The sequence below is a fragment of the Echiichthys vipera genome, assembly GCF_963691815.1.
Source record: "Echiichthys vipera genome assembly, chromosome: 11".
NCBI lineage: Eukaryota > Metazoa > Chordata > Actinopteri > Perciformes > Trachinidae > Echiichthys > Echiichthys vipera.
The window spans coordinates 15460891-15480685 of NC_139836.1; the positions used below are offsets into that span (position 1 = coordinate 15460891).

General features: G+C 37.2%; 1 protein-coding gene across 1 annotated transcript in view; it reads left to right on the forward strand.

Moving 5' to 3' along the window:
- adgrb3 (adhesion G protein-coupled receptor B3) overlaps positions 1-19795 on the forward strand; it is a gene marked incomplete at both ends in the record, with an annotated part of 114963 nt that overhangs the window by 37645 nt on the left and 57523 nt on the right. The window contains 4 exons of the mRNA XM_083922644.1: positions 9835-9945; positions 12306-12467; positions 18037-18201; positions 18890-19054. Of these exons, the coding sequence (XP_083778770.1) occupies positions 9835-9945; positions 12306-12467; positions 18037-18201; positions 18890-19054 (603 nt within the window). The remainder of the gene's footprint in view (positions 1-9834; positions 9946-12305; positions 12468-18036; positions 18202-18889; positions 19055-19795) is intronic.

Sequence of the window (19795 nt, forward strand, 5' to 3'; positions counted from 1 at the left end):
AATTTAATGAAAATCATATTGCGCTGCTGTTGTGCTCTTGTCTAAGGACATTTCAGCATCGCCACTGTTCCCTTGTAATTATTTTGGAGTGTGTATTTGCTTTAACATGAGCTTAGCCAATGAGCGTAGACAGGGCATGTTGCAGGCATCTTCCTCATGACTAACTTGCATGTGACACAATGTTCCCTGTGCTGATAGATACAGGGTGGCAGTCTGAAGCAGTGGGTTTTACCAATGCAAAAGGATCAGACATGATTGGTGCTATGGAAAAGCTGACAGCATGAATTATGAAAGTCTCATTAGGGGCTGTTGGAGATAATTTATCTTGATATGAAATATGGTCATCCAACCATATTTGCCTCCATGGTTAGAGTCCATATTTTGTTTTGCTCTTTTAATTTCATAGGTGTATCATTTCCGTTTATTAGTGAGAAACTTATATGGAGGCAAACCATGACTCCATTAAATGGAAGGTCACTACTTGGTATGCCAAGCAAAATGGCTTAGAAAAGGACAAGGTATGCTCTTTGAAAATTGGCTGCAGCCGTAAAGGTGCTAAAAAATGTGTCATGTTTCTCACTTGACAGATGCATTGCTTGGCATGGAGACATTGAGCTTGGCAGTGTGTGACTGCTAGGTCATCTACTGGGGTTGTGTGTTTCTATAGTGATTCCAAGAGCTACTTCCATGGTTTCGCCAATGTCCCTTATCATTGTAGCAAGGCATAGCCAAAAGAGATGACATGCATAATTTAAAACAGTAAATTAAGATCATGTCCTGCTGGTCAAAAAGAAAAAAAAATGTTTTGAGGTGATTGGCCAAAACTATTTCATGAAAAGCTTTAAGCAACTGACTTGTGTCCTAGATTGGAGAAGCATTCAGCATTCTATACAGTGTAGAATGTGCCATTTCTATACTATTCATGTAACGTGACTTCTCTATTTGAAATGGTTTCATTAGTAATCCGCTTCCATCCTTGTTTCTGTCGGTGCACAGTAGTCCTTTCAGTTGTGTCCCTGCAGCAGTCCCACTTTTAGTCACGGGTGGTTCAGCAGTGTCGCTTTTCGAAAAAGGCTGGTGCTTTTGCAAGTTATAAGCTGCAATCTTGGCATTGCTTTCACTTTAAAATGCTCCATAGGCGGATCCATTTTCTGATAGCATCATGCAGCTGAACTGAAAGCACGACACATTGCTCACATTATCATGCAGAGGGTACATCTTTGTGAAAACCCAGAATAGGTGACAAGGAAATGAGTATCTTTTATTTGTTGTTGTTTTCAATTGTCCCCCCCCCCCCACCCTCATATTTAAATCAAAATGAAGTCTACTTTCCAGACATTGATAAGCAAGACTTTATTTATAACCACAGTAATGAGGATGATGCTGTGATTTGTGCGATGGCAGTTTATTATTGTATAATGTTTTGACTGTGTAATATGCATCTACACTGTGCGGCTTCTGATAGAGTAGAGATTCAATTTATACACGTTCTGATGAGTTGAAATGATATGAAGTCAGACTTCTGAGGCCTGTTCCCTGACAGAAAAGAGGGGAAATGATCTGCTCACTGCACCCAGCAACAGGGCTTCTTGATGCAGTGCTTTGATAACGTCAGAGCTCCATCTAGGTTGCTTTGTGAGGTACTGCTCAATAACCTTGTGATTAAGCATTGTGCTGTAAATTATCAATGCAATCACCAGAAGCCACTCATTTGCCTACACATTAGTAACACAAAATAGATCCTCTCTACTTACGGCAGACTGTATTCTGAGTGCTTGTCTCACCACATTCATGCCATTTTTAGGCGAGTTCACATGACTTCTCAATGAGGTGCAGTGGCAGTTGCACAGAATTCTAATTTGGCTTCAATCTAAGTCATTAGGAGAGTCAACAGGAAGCAAACAGATGGCAGAAGGAATATGATGGATAATTGTACGTCTCAGAGGACAATTCGTAATTTGTATCCGATTCGGTGCAACCCCTTCATTTTCTTAATGAAGGACTAATTGAGTTTTTTAGATTGGCTCAAGCATATGGTGCCACCAATAGAGAAGGGTTTGTATAATGGCTGTAAGGAGATACGTCAAGGATATTTGAGTAGATTAATTCGATTTCTGAGGGGTAGGCTGATTTTGTGGTTGGAGAAACGAAAAAAAGGTCCTGGTTTGGATGTGAAAGTGTATTAATGCACTACAATAAGATGCATCTTCATTACATCATAATCATAATCAACATTATTGTTTCCATATTTATTTATTTTGTTTGACATTGTAAAGTAGTCTTTCACAATTTTGTCTGAAATACTGATACAATGAGAAAACCAAATGTACTGTCCTGCCTCTAAATGTTGTAATAAATGAAACATAGTAGAACCTGTACTTTACTTATGAATTAATGTATTTTTGATGTGTTTTATGTATCATTGTCTTTTGTATGCCACCGTAACACATAATGACTGAATTTCTTTTTGTTTTCTTTGGAATAATTTTTTTTATTTGTTATTATAATGTTTCTTTCTCTCTCTATTGTAACATACTTGTTCACTGTAACCAGAACAGGCTTTGGTCATTTTTCTGCATTGATGTTTAGGTTTAAGTACCTCCAGGAAACCAGCAAATGAACAGATGCCATTACAAACAAGGATTTGCAGAACCTTACATTTTAATGCAACAGTTTAAGCATGTGGTCACTCTTACCTTTTCTAAATGGTTAATGTACATTATTATAGTTTGCCAAATTTTATTTTTAAATATATTTTCATTGTAATTCATGACTCAAACATAATATACTTAAAACAGGTGTCTCATACTAATCCAGTAAAGGGCCGCTGTGGCTGCAGGTTTCCATTCGAACCAAGCAAGAACACACCTGATCCAACAAATCCAAATGTGAATAAGTCTAGTCAGGTGTGTTCTTGCTTGGTTGAAATGAAAACCTGCAGCCACAGCGGCCCTTTACTGGATCAGTTTAAGACACCTGATCTAAAACGTACTGCAAAGCATGTGAAATCCGAATTTATCACTACATTTGACCAACATTTGCCAGCCTCACTTGCTCAGCGGATGAGAAATGGATCAAATACGGACATAGGACACTGAGGTATCCCTCTTCCTGGTCTACACAGACTGTACGCTTGTCTCTGTTTTAGGAAATCATGCTCTTCAAAGTGTAGTGGTAATGAAGTACCTCTCATTAAGAGCTACATTTGTGACAGTCAGTCAGTCACGCAGGAATGCATGGAGGGCAGGAAGCGGAGCACTCCCTGATAGGAGCTACTCATAGGGGCCTCTCAGTAAAGACTCATTTCATGCAAGGTTAGACACATCAGTCATTGGACAGGGGGCTAGCTTTCACTGCCTTTCAATAAAATTACACATGGAACGTGTCCACACAGTGAAGATGAACCTGAAAATCAAATGTCTTCCATTAGGCTCTGGCTCTCTGCGATATGTGTAAGCTTAAAATTACCTGCATGCAAAAAATCAAAGCCTCCGTGATGACAAAGGTCATGGACCCAGGGAACTTCATTCTCTTTGATTGCATGCTGAGTCTTTATTTGTTTGTAATGTGTAACTCAATGTACTTAGTAGTGGGACATTAATTGAATCAAGCGTAAATATGGCCACTAATTAAGCTTGAAAGCATCAATGAGCTGTGATGAGTAAGGAAAGCTTTGAGCACAACAAATCAGGCTCGCATGAATAGTTTGGCTCGGGCCGGAGAATACTGTCCAGCACTATCCATGTTTGCACATCTTTGACACGGCGATGAAGGCCTGTGTGGGTCACAGCACATTCAGTAACACTGTTGTCTCAAAATCTGAGCCCTGTTATAACCTTCATTTATTGTCACCTGCCGAGGTCACAGCCCAGTGGTGGCAAGGTTGTTGTGCCTGCACAGTTAGTAATTTCAGCAGTCATTTTGGCCAAAGGTGTTCATTGTTCTGGCTGTTTCTGTTTCTGCATGCAGTGCTGGCTGTGCATCCCTGGAGATCAGCTTCCAAAGCTGATTGAAATAAAATAGTTATTTTCCTTTCCTTTTTAGTGTGGGCAACACATCCCATGATAAGTTCAACTTGCAAAGCAGCCTGACTCAGGAGACTAGCCACCGAATCACCTCAGTTACTTCAAGTTGAGAGGAAGGTATTGCTTAAAAACAGCCTTAATCTCATCAGCCACCTCTTTATTGCTCACCTGATTTGTTGATAATCCCAGACAAGCAGGCAAAATGGCTGCCATTAAAAACTGATGGCACAGCATGGTGGCAGAAAGCGGTTTTTGCTTTGTACCCTTTAAAAACGATCTATTTCTGCACTTACTGGAAGTAATTGTAATTGATGATGCAGTGTTGCTGAATGGAGCGCCAATTCTGCTTCTTCATTTAGCGAATAGGAGCTTTTTAAAATGGGAAAAAAAGGAAGAGGGTGTATGCGTTAAAGTGTGTGCATCAGGTTACTGCTTTCTTTCCCTATAGATTTAGTTATTTTCTGACAGTGAATTTATATATGAGAGGGTAAAGTGGCCTTTATTAGTTCAATAATTTTGTCAGTCAGTCAGGTGTTGGAGACATTAAGACTGCACCCTGCTTGGCTGTCTAAGCTGTCAACAGATGCTAATGTTAACAATTATGGAGAGACATGAGACTGACATGGAGTCATTGTGGTTCATATGTATTGAGAGTCACAAAAATCAACAGTGAATCTGCTGATAATTATACAAATTAGCTTAAACTGATTTTCCTCAAGGATCACGGTCGCCATTTTAAATACCTTGTTAATGTTGCGAATTAAAATGATTGAGGTTTGGGTTAAGATAAGTAATAAGTAGTTTGTACATAAAATATAATAAGCAATTTTGTTAAATAACAACATTGATTTCTGTTTTCACATGGCACACAAACTGCGGACTCCTACAACAATATAAAAAGCGACACTCTCTTTCGATACCATTGCAAAAAAAGAAAAAAGGACAAGACAAGGACACAAAATAAGATCTTTTTTTCTTTTTTATAGCTTTGTTACTTTCCATACTATCAAATGTGGAAATCGTATCGTTTTGAAAAATGTAGTATTGAAAAGTATTGAAGTATCAATATTTCTGACAACCTTACTCCCAGGTGAAAGTCTGTGTTTTGATGTCTCTTCCATCCACCTTGATCTCTTCCCTCAGCAAACTTCAGCAGACCTTGATTGTAATTATTATTATTATTTAATATGTCAAAAGCACCAGGCTCCACAATCTCAGGGAGACTAATAAGTGATTTCCTGATGCTACAAAACAGTTATTGTTTCATGGAGAGTGCAATTTTATCTAAAGGGAAATACATTACACAGAAATAATATGGATGATAATAGTCCAACAATATCCGATCAGAATAAGAATTCTCTTTATTGTCATTATACTTGGTATATTGCTTGAAAAAGGAGGTTAAGAATATATCCAGAAAGTACAAGTATTTATTTGAGCAGGAGCCATACATTCTTCACTGTACACTTTATCTATATAAAAACAACAATTTATTTTTTAGTTATGATGATATTATTGATGGTCTTTAGCCTGACTTTGTTCAGTAAATACAGTACAGTGTACATTAACTTCTTTCGAATTACAGTAGGTGCGGCATTGACTAGCAATATGACTGCTCTCTGTACATTTTTAATGTTCCCTCAGTTGTTACTAATACCATATACTGTAGATCTAGTTGTACAGTAAGAAGAAGTCCATTTGGTCCAGAGAGTTGTAGATTATTAAGATTTATAAATTCTTACTGGAGCAAGCTGCACTGCTTTGACCTTGTGTTTAAATAAGTTGCCTGTTGTGGAAGGAAAAGTGGCTGGTGCTGATCGGTTTGCCAAGGTCATCTCAAGTCATTCGGCTCCCTATTTTAGGCAAATGTATTTGATCCTCCAAAAATATGTCAAGTATTTCAGAAAAGAATTGCCAATATTCCTCCGTTTTTTCAATCCTGCTATATTAAGTGGTCACTATAAAACCTGTGGGAATGTTGTTTTTAATTATTGGGCGCAAAATGCATGCTTTTGTAAGTGATGCATGTCATAAAGGTTGTGTGCATGCAAAACAAAGTGAATGGATCTTTCATTGCACAAAAGGAAGGAAAGCTAATATTAATTGATTTCTCTGAATGGCGTTGTCTCTCCTTTGTCATTGAAGCATGATTGTTGATGGATATTGATAATAAGTATTTTCTTTGGTCTCGACTGAAGGACAGACAACTTATGAATCTTAAAAAATAATTTTCTTAAAAACAGAGCTAAAAAGTTCTGAAAAGTGGCCAAAACATGAAAGCGATGCTGTCTCAAACATGTTTGAAATGCTTGAAAAGTAATGACATGCTACATGTATCACCCAGGCTTTGTAATACAGTGAAGACATTGTTTTAGGCTGCTTTCACAAATGACAAACAGCTTGCCCCTCTAAAATTGTGGTTTGTGTCTGATGTTTACGGTTATATAGTGTAGCCACAGGCTTGAATACATCCTTGTAGTTCAATTAAACAGTGCTTGTTTGTCAGTACTTTTCTAGTGTCATGGTTCGACATCCTGCTCTTTTCCACTCTACCTCAGGCTCTTTGAAACGAACATTGGGATTAACATCTTGGCTTTTTGGCATCCAGTCTCATACACTTATGCACAAAATTTAGTATTTATTTATATACCATTAGGTCGAGGAGAGAAAGAGAGAGAAAGAGAAAGAGAGATAGATAGAGCAGCAATACACACAATAACAACACACACACTCATCAAAACAACAATATTAAATGCAATATAAAAAGATGCATAAAATGTATAAATAAGGGATCTAATTTTAGTGCAAAGTAAATATAATAATACAAGGTGCAGTGAACAGATAATGTAAAAAACACAAAAGGTGCTTAAATATATATATTTATATATATCTTTAAGCACGGCACACACAAGATGAATTCATGATGATAAAACACTTCTCATTAAAAATGTGTGAAGTTTTAGTCACAGTGTGGGTGTGCTTTCTAATGAGTACACAGCAAGTATCTTACTGACATCACGGTAAATGACATTATTATAATCTCTTTCATGTTTCAATGCTTTTTGTTTTATTGTTCATCATAAACTGCTAGGAGCTATATTAGATTAGGTGTGACTGACTGTAGGGCTAATATCCCTGTTTAATAGGCTGACTTGATCAATGTTTTGCAGAGGCAAATCTTTTCCAAGGTATGATGGAGTTACGATCAATGATAAGCGAAGCCAGCCATGTTGATTAGTATTTAAAAAAGGAATACAGACTATCAGAGCCCACGGCTCATATGTCCTCCTTGATACAGGAACTAAACATTAATCTACATTTATGTTGCTTCTAAATGTAACACAACAGAGAGCTGTGCAGGAAGGAATTGCTTTCTCAGTATACAGTATAGTTATATTCATGCACCCATTTTCAAAATTCATGTATGTTATTTCCATGACCTAGGAAAGTTAAGTCAATATTTGTGAACATGAGCTACCCGTTCCTTTAAAGCCAGAAACCAGAGAAGTGAGTCTCAAACTTGAGATGTCATCAAGTATATAAATATACTTTTATATAAGTAGAAGTATATAAACAGAAGGTTTGTTTGTTTGTTTTTTATTCAGACGAGCTCTTTTCTATTGTGGTGGTCGCTCTGTGTCATCTATGAGATCTTTGCCTAGTTACTGTCTATTGAGCTGTTCCATACTTTTTACTTGATGACATCACACGTTTTAGCACTCTTTTGAATTTGGGAGAAAGTTGTTCATGTTCACTAATCTTAGTGTCTTAGGAACTGTTTTAAAAGACGGGCACAGTTCCCCTTAAAGTTCTGCTGCCTTTGTACTTGTACCACTGTTGCTATGTTATTGAATACAGGACAGTAGGGTGTCTATAATGATTTGTACCTATTTTGAACTTTTGCAATTTAACAGTTGTGTGTTGTTACTGAAAATCAAAATCATTTAAAGAAGCTAAATATTTTTGTACGTATTGTCCATATCCATCCAGCCCCACTGAGCCAAGTGAAATGAAAATGCTCCTCTTTGTTGTTTGATAGCTTTTAGTGTTTAGTTTCACTTGTATAAATTCATTATAAAGTAACTGACCATGCGTTTGGTTTGATTCCCTGCAAAGTAGCAGACTAAAGGGTGACTAAATCAGACAGCCCTTTTATTCTGCTAAATGGGGAATTAGTTCAGGATCCAGGACACCATAGGGTAACACAAGGGATAACATGTCAAAGTATCTACAGTGGTTAACCTTGCATGGCTGAACGTAAGATCAACTACCCACTGTTTGTCCAACCATCACTGTACTTGCACATGTTCTTTGTCCAGCAAAGAGTTCACATTGCTTTCTGCCTAATCGGTTTCAAAACAGATGTGGAAACATTAAAATCAGAGTGAAAGACCTTTGACATGCTTTTGAAGCTTGTTACTGTGCAGTCAGGGTTCTGAAGATCCCAATCAGCATCAAAAAGGCTGTGATACCTGGCGGCATTCTCTCCTTTATTACACACTTGTAATATTCTAATTTTTATCCTAATACATACACAGTTTCCCTGATGTTATACTTGGAAAGGGTGTTGCTTGAATGTAGATGAAAACCCAGAGTAATGTTTTAATTATTGGTCTTGATTTTTTTATTTATCTTAACCCAATCATGGAACATGTTTGTTAATATAATTTAGTAGATGCCAACAGTCTGATGTGTAGATCATACAACTGTCTTTTCTTCAAGTCAAGTGATTTACCACATAATTAGTCCTAAAATGTTAGCTTTTAGCGAAACATGTTCAAATGAGATGACAGATCTAAGCCTCACTGTAAAGGGAGGTCAGTCTTTCTAGGCATGCAGTCTGCTGTAGGGAACAGAGGATACTGAGGCTACAAACTAGATTAGAAGTGATGGTTTAAACATCCTCCCTATCAGTGGCTGATGCATTGTATTGTCTTATGTACTAACATGAGGTATGTGTGATTTTTTCGTTGATGCATCACCTCATTGCCTATTTTGCAAATGATATAATCACCTCATTAGGGCCACACTTCAAAAAAGTAATGCTGGTAATTTTAATTAAAATAAGGGTTCGGAAATAATTTGCAACACCGTTTTTAATGTAAGTAACATGTAACTGATCAAAGTGTGTCAAATTTACTTGAAACAGTTGATGCAAATTCTAAAAGAAATGCAACACTGCAAGCATCACTTTTCTCAGTGTGGAGTCAGAACATTGTGTTCATCGTCTCTTTGTCCCTTTATGGCAAACAAAGAGGGCATGCATTGTAAAGAATACAGCTCAGAATACATTTGTCTAATTTAATAAAAGGTTCACACGTTTGGACTGGGTAAACAAAAAAAAAAAAGAAATCCTGCAAACATGACAAACTGTTGAAATACTGTGGATCAATAGCATGTTATGTCCATGACCCCCTCCTCTGTGGCTTTCTGATGGCTTACACATTTTTACTATCATTTTATTTTATTTTATTTTTGGGGGTGTGCAGGAGGGTAGGGCGGGAGGGAGCTGGTCTGGTGAAGTGTTAAAGTCTTAAAGACCGATGTGAGTTTATTTGCATGTTTGCTATGTGTCTACGCTGTGCTTTCAAGCTCAATTAATACTTCCAACTCACCCTTATAAATTTGTTGCATTGTTCTATGCCCTAGGGTTAAAGGACAAATTAAATACAAACTTGTGTGGTCTTTGTTTCTAGCCATGTACTGCAGTTGCTTCGAACATCCTGAAAAACAGTATGTAATAAGCTTTTGTTCTCAGAAAATAATGTTTAAGCCTAGCTTTCATATGAACCTCTATTTTGTCCCATAGAATATGGAATGATCGGAGAGCATACAGTAAAAAGTCAGCGGCCAAGATCAGTTCATGACACAAAGGCCCTGCAGGAGCAAGCTGAATCTGCTAAATTTATGGCACAAACTGGTAATACCGTAGTTATGTTTCTTTACTTTATTCTGTTAACTAAACTTAATTTCATCATGCATGCTCTCTCTTGTACTGCACCTTTTAAGTGGAAATGTTTTGCATTATTATTTTTTCCAACTCATTCTCTATTGCTACATATGAAGCAGGAAGATAAATTTCCCATTTCTCTATGAGTATTTACTTTGAATATAGAACATAATTGGGTTTTGTGGGTCTGTTTGTTTTATTGTCACATAGCGAGTTGGCAAGTGGATTACTCATACAGTATATTCATAGAACATTAATTAAACAGCAGTTTAAAGCTAAGGCACTGATGTAGTTAATCAATTCCTCCAAGGCTTGATAAATGAAATGTCATTTGATGAAAAACCCACCCCTTCAGCCAAATATGAAACACATACTTGGCAAAAGATGAACTGATAGATGCTGCGCTTAGAGATAAAATGACACTTTGTTGCTTAATCAAGTGTAGCATCCAATATAAAAACAATGAAAAGATTTAAATTCATAATGAGTTTTAGAACCTTTAATAATATAAGAAAGAAATGATATGAATATTAAAGCAAACCTTAATATTGCTTTTATTATTTAGTTGCTTTATTCTATCTAGAAAACGCATGTTTTTATTCCAGTGGGTGGGTGAGATTTTTGTTATTCTTTATTTTGATTTTTGGGAAATGTTTTAATTTTTTCACGTGATGTTCCATTTAAAATTGCTGTCATTGTTTCAAAAAAATGCCTTTCATTACCATTTTAATTTGCAACACGATACATATATACACTAACATATACTCATTAACACCTCTCCATTTTACACACTCCATAGGTATGTTGTTTCCCTGTCAAGTCGCATCCCTGTGCTTTTCTGTTTCTCATTCTCACACAATTTACTCTCCCTGTACTGCCTCATTTAACAAATTGATCCACCTTTCAGTCGTTTTTATGATCTACAAAATTAAGAGAAGGTTTTAGATCCCTATTTGGCTGAATCTATGTGTCCTTGATATTACACACTGAGAAACTTCTTTAAAGTATATTGTGCTTAAAATTCATATATGATTTGATGACTTCCAATGACATAAATGTATTCAGAGCTGCAATTGAAACAATTCCTCTTTGTATTAAATCATTTCTTTAATGCATAAAACCTCAAAGAAAATGAATACTTCACCTGAGGGTTTAACATAATCAAACATCCATTATTCGGTGACTACTCTGATGCAGGGATTGGATTCTACTCACCAAATAATTTGTTCTTTCTTCATTTAGGCTACTATGGCTTTGGAAATCACACCCCTACCTCATCATTTTATATAGCTTTATTTAGCATTTCATGGCTTTTAGATAGCTTGCCCTTTTCACTTTTCTTTGTCTTAATCTTTCCAATTTAACGCAAAAGAAACCTTTTTCGTTACCAATCTGCTACCAAATGCTATACTTGCCAAAACCTCCATATAGGCACAAAAAGCCTGGACAATAGAAACCGGATCACATGGTGTGCCTAAAATAGTACTTTCCTTTTGGGCACTCACAACTGAGTCTGCTTTGAGCCACATTCAAACACGTGAAAATGGCTGTGATCTGTAGAATAAAATCAGCTAACTTTCTCATTTTTTCTCCACCCCTGGGAGTTAACAGGTTAAAATGGATTTGCAAATCATTTTAAACCATCGTCTAAAGCACAGAATTTGCTCCACTGTTGTCAAGGAAACTAGACAGTTTACTGCAGTGCAAGGGAATCCATATCTCAGACCTCTTTCTGAACTAACACTCATTAAATTCCATTTTATTTTTTCAGATGTTGTCTTTCTTGCATGTCACCATGTTCTTATGTATTTTTGTTTATTGTCTCACTTCGTTCAAGCATATTATTGGGTTTCATTGAAATGCATGATTTATTTTTTTTAAGAATGAAGTGAAAAGGTTAGATATGACCCTAATGTCTACTGTTATTTTGTATAATCAATCATAGCTTTGCCTTCTCTGTGATCTTTGCTTAAATGCACATTGAAATTTGTTAACATCAGGCAGAATCATTTACACATCTCTCCTACACTATAAATAACATAAAACTACTTTCTATGAGTGTAAATCCCCTTTTGTGCTGGATGAAATCACTAGTCAAAATAATGAAGCTGCCAATTCAGTATTTATCAAAGATCACATAAAGGTAGTATAGACTGTACAATAGTGTTTTTTTATTAATCTCTAAAGACCCACTTCTCCCCAACGACTTATGTTAGCCTCTCCTTATTTGACTCAACCCTACCCACCTTGACCCATCCCGTCCCGTACTGAAAGCCCTGCCCAAGGACCATATTGCTGCATTTAACTAGTGTCACCCTTCTCCCACACAGGTGAATCAGGTGCAGAGGAGTGGTCCCAGTGGAGCTCATGCTCTGTAACATGCGGTCAAGGGTCGCAGGTGCGAACAAGAACATGTGTCTCACCATACGGAACACACTGCAGCGGCCCTTTAAGAGAATCAAGGGTTTGCAATAACACTGCCCCTTGTCCAGGTAGTGTTAGCCGCAGATTCTTGAATATTAATGTTTTGCTCATTTGTTTGTTATAGGAGGAAATGTGTTGCTGTGTTTTAAACTTTTCAATGAATGTATTGAAGAATGTATTATTATTGCAGTTGTTATTATCATAATTAATCTAATGCTTTCTTTCTTTTATGTTATTTTGTGAATTTGTTTTTTTTTATTTTTCATTATCACTTTTGTGTTATTCATTTCACATAACTGTAAGGCAATTCATCAGCATTGAAATTGTTTAATGACATGTGGTTGTGCACGGAGCTCGGGGAGCAGTAGATACTGATATGTTGTCAGCTTCATTTCCTTGAAGGTCAGTCGTGCATTTTAAAATAGCATTTCTTCAAAAACGCGGTAGGGCATTTCTTCCTCAACCCATGATGGCAGGGCAGATGAGTCACTGGCAGTCAGGTATCAGCATCAGATGCTTTTCTGACACGTGATCGCAGCGTGCCTTTTGTCTGTATGCGTCTGGTAGGACAGCGAGTCGCTCTAAAAAAATCACTGTTATCCATTTTGGGATTGTTTACACAGACAAATATGTTGATTAAGCAATGAGATTATGAACTCATGTTAAGTCAAGACATCTGATGGCGCATTCAAATTTAGTGCATCTCAATCTGCATCAACTCTTGCTGCTGAAAAATACTGAACGCTGCATCCTCTGACATTCTGATCTATGATGTACTGTACTTGAGTTTTAGATGTGGCATGTGAAAGTGGGAAATTGGCAGTTTTCAAAAGGGTCAATCTCTTACTGTGTGTGGACATTAAGAGCTAGAAAGAGGCTGAGTCACTTAAAAAGAGCAGTTGCCTAAATACCAGTCTTGGTGAGACTCTTCTGTGGCCATTTATATTTAGTTCACACAGCATGGAAGATCCTATTTCTCAAAAGCTATACAACCGAATCCCAGCTATATGCATTTTATTTGCATGAAGAATAATTATAAGCCAGAATTTAACGGTGCAAATTGATTATTGTCTTTGATTTATCTCAAGATCTGCAGACATTAAGTGTTTGCTAAAGGCTAATTGTGGATCCAGAAAACCTAAAAATCTAAAGCAATTTTGACCTTCCTCACAAGAGTAAAACTGCGTTTTCCTTTTGAGAGAAAACGTTTTAATATCTCAAATGTCAATGTTCTTAATTTATTGTATCGTTTCGTGGGTTTTTAAGTAGACCATATCAAATGCCCTGTAGTCCTGCAGTGTTGTTAAATTGCATTGCTTGTAATTTTCTGAAAAGTAATGTTTTTTTTTCTCTTCACGTACTTATATTAAATCCTTGTGCTAGGATCACAGGATTATTTTTTCAAGTCAGCCTAAAAAAAATTAGCTGATACAGCACTAACTTTACTCAGTTGCAGTCGCAAACTGGTATAAAAATCCCACCTGGCATGCTGCCACATAAAAAAAAACAGAGTCTATATCTAATATCCCGAAAGGCAGACAGATCGATCCACTCTTATCAAACTGTGAGTAGTATGCCAAGGTGGAAGGATGCCTCCAAAATAGAGAATGCTTATATTAAAGAAACTTCACATTCAGTCTGAAAGTAGCCTTACCTTAAAAGTCATATGTTTTCACTGAAACATCAACATCATCAGTGAACAATGGGTCAATGGAGGTGCTGCAGGCTGGCATCAAGCACGTTGTTGGACATTTTGGGCCTCCATACAGGTTGTATGCCACTATTTCAACACAATGCATCTGCCAAAACACAATTACAACTCTGCTTTATGAAATAGTACTCTCCTATTAGTCTCCTTTTTCACCCCAACCAACAACAGCACCCAGAGTTATTTATTTGTAGTTTTTTCTTTTACAGTCTGGTGTAGTTATTCTGCAGAAGGAAATCAGTCCAGTCACATTTGACATTTCTACAGAACATGATTTACATCATGCCAGTGCCATCGTTCAGAGCCAATACAAACTTAGTTTAATACTCTAGCACATACAGTGTGAGGAGGTTGGTATTAGCATTCAGTATTATATAACTATCTCAATTATTCAACCTTACACTCCCTGTTCTCTTTAAAGCACTGCGCACTTGTACAACAAGTGACGTTGTTCCTTCTTGTCTTCGGTGCAATTTCAAAAATGGGTACCCTCACTTGCTTTTATCTGACTAAATATTAATTATTTTTTAAGACAAATGTCACAAAGTTAAGTTTGGTTTAGGTGGGATCGGGGTACAAGGTTGTCCTACATCCTTTTCCACTAATGGCATCAGCCGATGGGGAAACCCCTATTGTATCTTTCTATCAACAAGTGAGAAGAAGGTATTGTCGGTTTACCATTGCAGGTGTCCCTCCATGCCTTTCAACCCCACTGTCATCAAAAACGGCCAGAAACAAATGTCCACGAGCACGGATATCTTATTCGTTTTTCTCAGCTTGTTAAACTAGCAAAGTGATTGTAAACAATGCGACAGTGCGACCGAGCATGCGCAGATGCTGGATGCTGATGCAGCCGCGTATTTTCTTACAAATAAAAACACGCTAAACCTAGGTGTGCTCTTGGCAGTAAAGTAATGTCAGTCGAGTACAAAGGTGTGTTTCTGGTATGTGTTTTGATGTTTTTTTGACGACAATGGAGTTACGTGGTTTGGAGGAACTACTGTACTGTGCCTGAACAGGTAATAATACTCATATTTAAGAAGATTTACAATTGACACAGTAAATACCTTTTCAAAGATGTAAACATAAACATTCTAAATGTGCCCTTGTTTATTTTCCGTTGCAGTGTATGTGAATGACATCAACTGACAGCAAGTTAGAAAGGACTAAGGCTGTTGCCTAGCAATAGAATCCCTTTGAAACGGTCTATAAGTTTCTATTGTACAGTAGCTCTTAACACCCGAGCTAACTTGGTTGACGTACAGAATGTGATGTGTTTACTTACAATGGGCAATTAGCATAAGCAACAATTGCTTCAATTAAAACAAAGCATATCCAAACAAAGGGCAGTCTGTCTACAAAAATATTTATGAGCAAAAACAACAACAAGACCTCTTACCATAGGTTATTTGTTCATACCCTCTAATACAAACCAAAGCACTTGGACGTTCAGTCCACAAAATATTGCATTTTTCAAACTTGATCATAAAGTCATGTCTAATTTAATAAACAAATGTTTAAAGAAACGGAAAAAAGCAACTGTTTCAGTGCTAGAAAAATAACTCACAACCACGCCAGACACATAGGCCTTTCATTTTCATAATCAGTGCAAACCAAATATAAATACAAAATTGTGAGACTGGGAGTCTAATGTGATATGATGATCTCTTTACTAGAGAAACCCTGAAAACCTACAAGGACTCTGAAACCAGTTCAGTTTATGTAAGAGTCATAGTTTTTGCAAAAGCATTTCCAAGTGCCATTGATCCTTTTGTATAGAGCAAATGTGAGAGCCATGTGCAAAAGTTTGCACAACAATCTTGAACTGCAGCTTTATGATAAGTGTGGATTTGATTGTATTTTGATGAAACTAGCTCAAATAGTTCTGTAGAAAAAAAATACGACTGTCTGCAAAATGTGAATGACTAGGCTACAATTTGGCACAAGAGGAAGGTCACCAAATTAAAAAGGTAAAACCTCCCTGCATTGATATGAATTAAATTAACTTAATCCCAGTTTACCACAAAATAATGGAAACTGTCTTGGTAAATGCATTTGCTTTGTCCACCATATTGTGCTGGTCCAAGAATTTAACCTCTAACAGCATCCCATGGCTGCAGTCCATAAAACATGAAACATAAAGAAGCGGAATCCTATTCCATCACTGCTACAGTAGCTTTGGTGACTCCCTGCTTTGAACTCGAAATTTTCAAAGTAAATGATTTGGCCACCACGGGACACTTAGCTAAAAGCAGGCAGAGGCTGGGACACACGGTAGCTCCGCCTCATGGTGGACCATCAATTTGATACCAAGATCCAACTCCTCTACTTACATCTGATCCTAAGATCCAGCTATTTTACCGTATTAAGTCTGTGCACAAGCTGTGGGTACTGACCCCTCTTAGAGGAACCATGTATCCCCTTTGGACAAAGTAGTCAAACATACATTTTCAATGGCTTAAATACCATCTGCAATCAAAATAACAAAAAAATCACCAGGTATATTGTGTGTGTTTACATTAACATTAGCCTGTTATTCCTATTGCAGTTCCCTATGCACCATTGTAGCTGATTAGAAGACAAGGATTTTGCAGCTGCTGCACACTGTGTGTTGTGCATTCATCTTGAGCATACTTCTGGTACTAAAAATAGTTCCAGTATAATTTTAGTTTGATATAATTTCTGTCCCCATAAAACTGATTATGGAGCCACAAAGGTTAAACATTTTGAGTGCATTCATCATTAAACATAATTGTGTACATTTAGGAACACTGCAACTGCCAAGACAAGACAGGAAGAGTCTTATCTGACTCACAATTTCCCTCTCCAAAACAAACCAAGATGAAAGAGGAATAATTCCTTTTGCCAGCTATTCTGTAATTAATCAAATGTTTCCAACATGTTTGACAGGGAACACCTCATGATAATTAAAAAAAACATTTATTTGAAAATATGTATTTTAATAAGCAGCTGAGATGAGGAAAATTACAAATGTATCAATTTCATTTTTAGATTTTGATACATGTGCTTGAAAATGATCTGTTGTGCAGAAAATGATTAGAAACTGAAGCATGACAAAATTAAAGTTCTTTTAAATTTGTGTTCATCCAAAAATTTAAAAAACAGTTTACAGTTTGAATGTATTTTACTAATTCGGTTTTTAATATCTTGATTGTAGTGGCAGTATGTCCCAAGTGTCCAAAAATGAATATGCCATATGAGATATTGATCTATTGTAATTAAAAGAACATTATTGGCCTTTGAAACATTTTAGCATAAATTGCCTCAAGAATATATTCTGTATATTGATGAGGAAACTCTGTCTAGCCTGATATTTAGTCTGAGTGGCCATTTCATTACCAATTGTATAATGTGGGCAGTTATTCAGAGGTCTGAAACCAGGTTGCAGACTATCTGCTTTGTGTATAACCATTATTAGTATGTTGGAGTAATGACAAACACCCTTATCAGCCCACATTAACCTGAAGGCCCTCAGCTATTAGATTCCCAGTCAACCAAGAAGACTCAACAAACTGTAACACTGGGCAGAACTGCTGCCCCTCACCCCAACCTTGAAAGTCGGGATTGTTATTATTGCTTCTCTGTATGTTCAAACTGCCGTGCGAAAGATTGGCATTCAGTATTTATCATATGTCTGTACCTTTACTGTTGTATGAAGCATTCTTAGTGTGGTAGCATTTATCATTGCATTAAATGCACAGAGGTGACTGAAGCTTGTGGCTGAGGCTTTGTGAAGCCCGACAGTGTCTGTGTGTTCAGTGTTTCATTTACATTAGTTATGTTGCTTATTTCATTTTTTTATTGTTTTTATTTCACGTATGGCTCAGTGCAGTTTGTTATGAGTTTGTTTAATGCTATAGCAGAGACAGAGACATTGATTAGGCCTGACGCCTTTTCTGTGCCCGCAGTACACGGTGTATGGGAGGAGTGGTCACCGTGGAGCCTGTGCTCATTCACGTGTGGCCGAGGTCACCGCACTAGGACTAGGATGTGTGCCCCTCCCCAGCATGGAGGCAGGGCCTGTGATGGACCTGAGACCCAGACTAAGCTTTGCAACATAGCCCTATGCCCAGGTATCATCTATATTCAGAATAACAATATTAACAAGTATCCTTGAAGGGGCATGATGATTTCAAAAGAGCATTTATTGAGAATAGTGGTAGTTTACCTGACAGACATCTATAAGTATTCAATCTATAATCAATACAATACTGCATAGGTGAGTAAAAATCTGAATAGAAGCCCAGTTTGTGGTGCATTTAAAGGAAAAGATTATACAGTAATGTGGTTTAGGAAACCCTGTTGAAAGTCAATACTATAACACTGATGTCAAAATCACTTACCCACAATTGCCTGTGAATGCTAAGCAGATTAGTGATGATGAGTTTTTCCACACAGTAAATGTTAGCTTTGCTCTGGTAACAGACTCAGTGAAAACCACTCAATCCCAGATGTTTCCCTCTGCCCAGGCAGGGGAAATGGGAGACTAAATAGATAGACTTAATCTTAATATGAGGACATTCTACAAAAAAAGTACATTTTACTCTCCTTTTGCCTTTGGCTATGTTGGGAAATTCTAGGAAACCAGCAGTACAATTCTCCAAAAATCTACAATTAGTCATGTCATTTATTTTGTCTGTTTTTTTTTTTTGGCTTTGAATCTGAGAGAGAATAGTGATCTGAATATCTCCTCCCGTTTCTGTCTGCCCTCTTTTTCCCTTCACATGGGACATGCTTGTTGGGTTGTGGTTGGTGCCTCAGTGGACGGACAGTGGCAGGAGTGGAGCTCTTGGAGCGATTGCTCGGTGACCTGTGCCAATGGCACTCAGCAGAGGACCAGGCAGTGCTCAGCGGCCGCCCATGGGGGATCTGAGTGTCGCGGTCACTGGGCAGAAAGCAGAGAGTGCCATAATCCTGACTGCACAGGTAAAATCCTGAGCATCTTAATTATACAACCGCTTTGATGTCTAAATTCAAAATCGTGATTTGAAATGGCAGGAAAAGAATGACAAAAAAATTTCCCATGTTGTCATCATTACTATTACAATCATGAGTACTATCATCACTACTATTACTTTTACTATTACTTTAGATCAAATAAGCAGCCTTTTACTGAGCTGTTTTAGTCTTTCTGTTACGTGCTGAAAACCTCTTTGGTAAGAAGCAGAGCTGTGTTGTAAGAATCAAGACTGATGTTTAAGACCATGCTCTATCAATTGGATTTGTAAAATCCAGTTAGATATACTGCATGCCTTTCACATAATTCAGGGTTAGCTGTCCAAACTGTCTGTCAACATCATAGATGTATTAGAGGCTCAAAGATGTCAGCTTAGTGGTCTCCATCAGGCTTTGAATTGTCTGATCATATGAAGGGCCTGAGCACTCTCATAATCTCCTGATGCAATTTTCTCTGCGGCAGCCTAAAACAGCTGTTTTTTCCTCTGTATTTCCCTGGTATGTGTGGCAAAGAGATTCCTCTCAAATATTTGAAAGTCAGTGAAAATGTTGTGTAACCAAGCTGCTCTCTTGGACTCACTGAGATAGCAGCAAATACTTGTGAATTTTCAACTTGTGCTTGAGATAATGTAGCAGACGGTGCTGTTGCCTCACACTGAGAGGATGCATAATTTTTTTGAATTGAATTGAATAATGCAATTTTAATACATT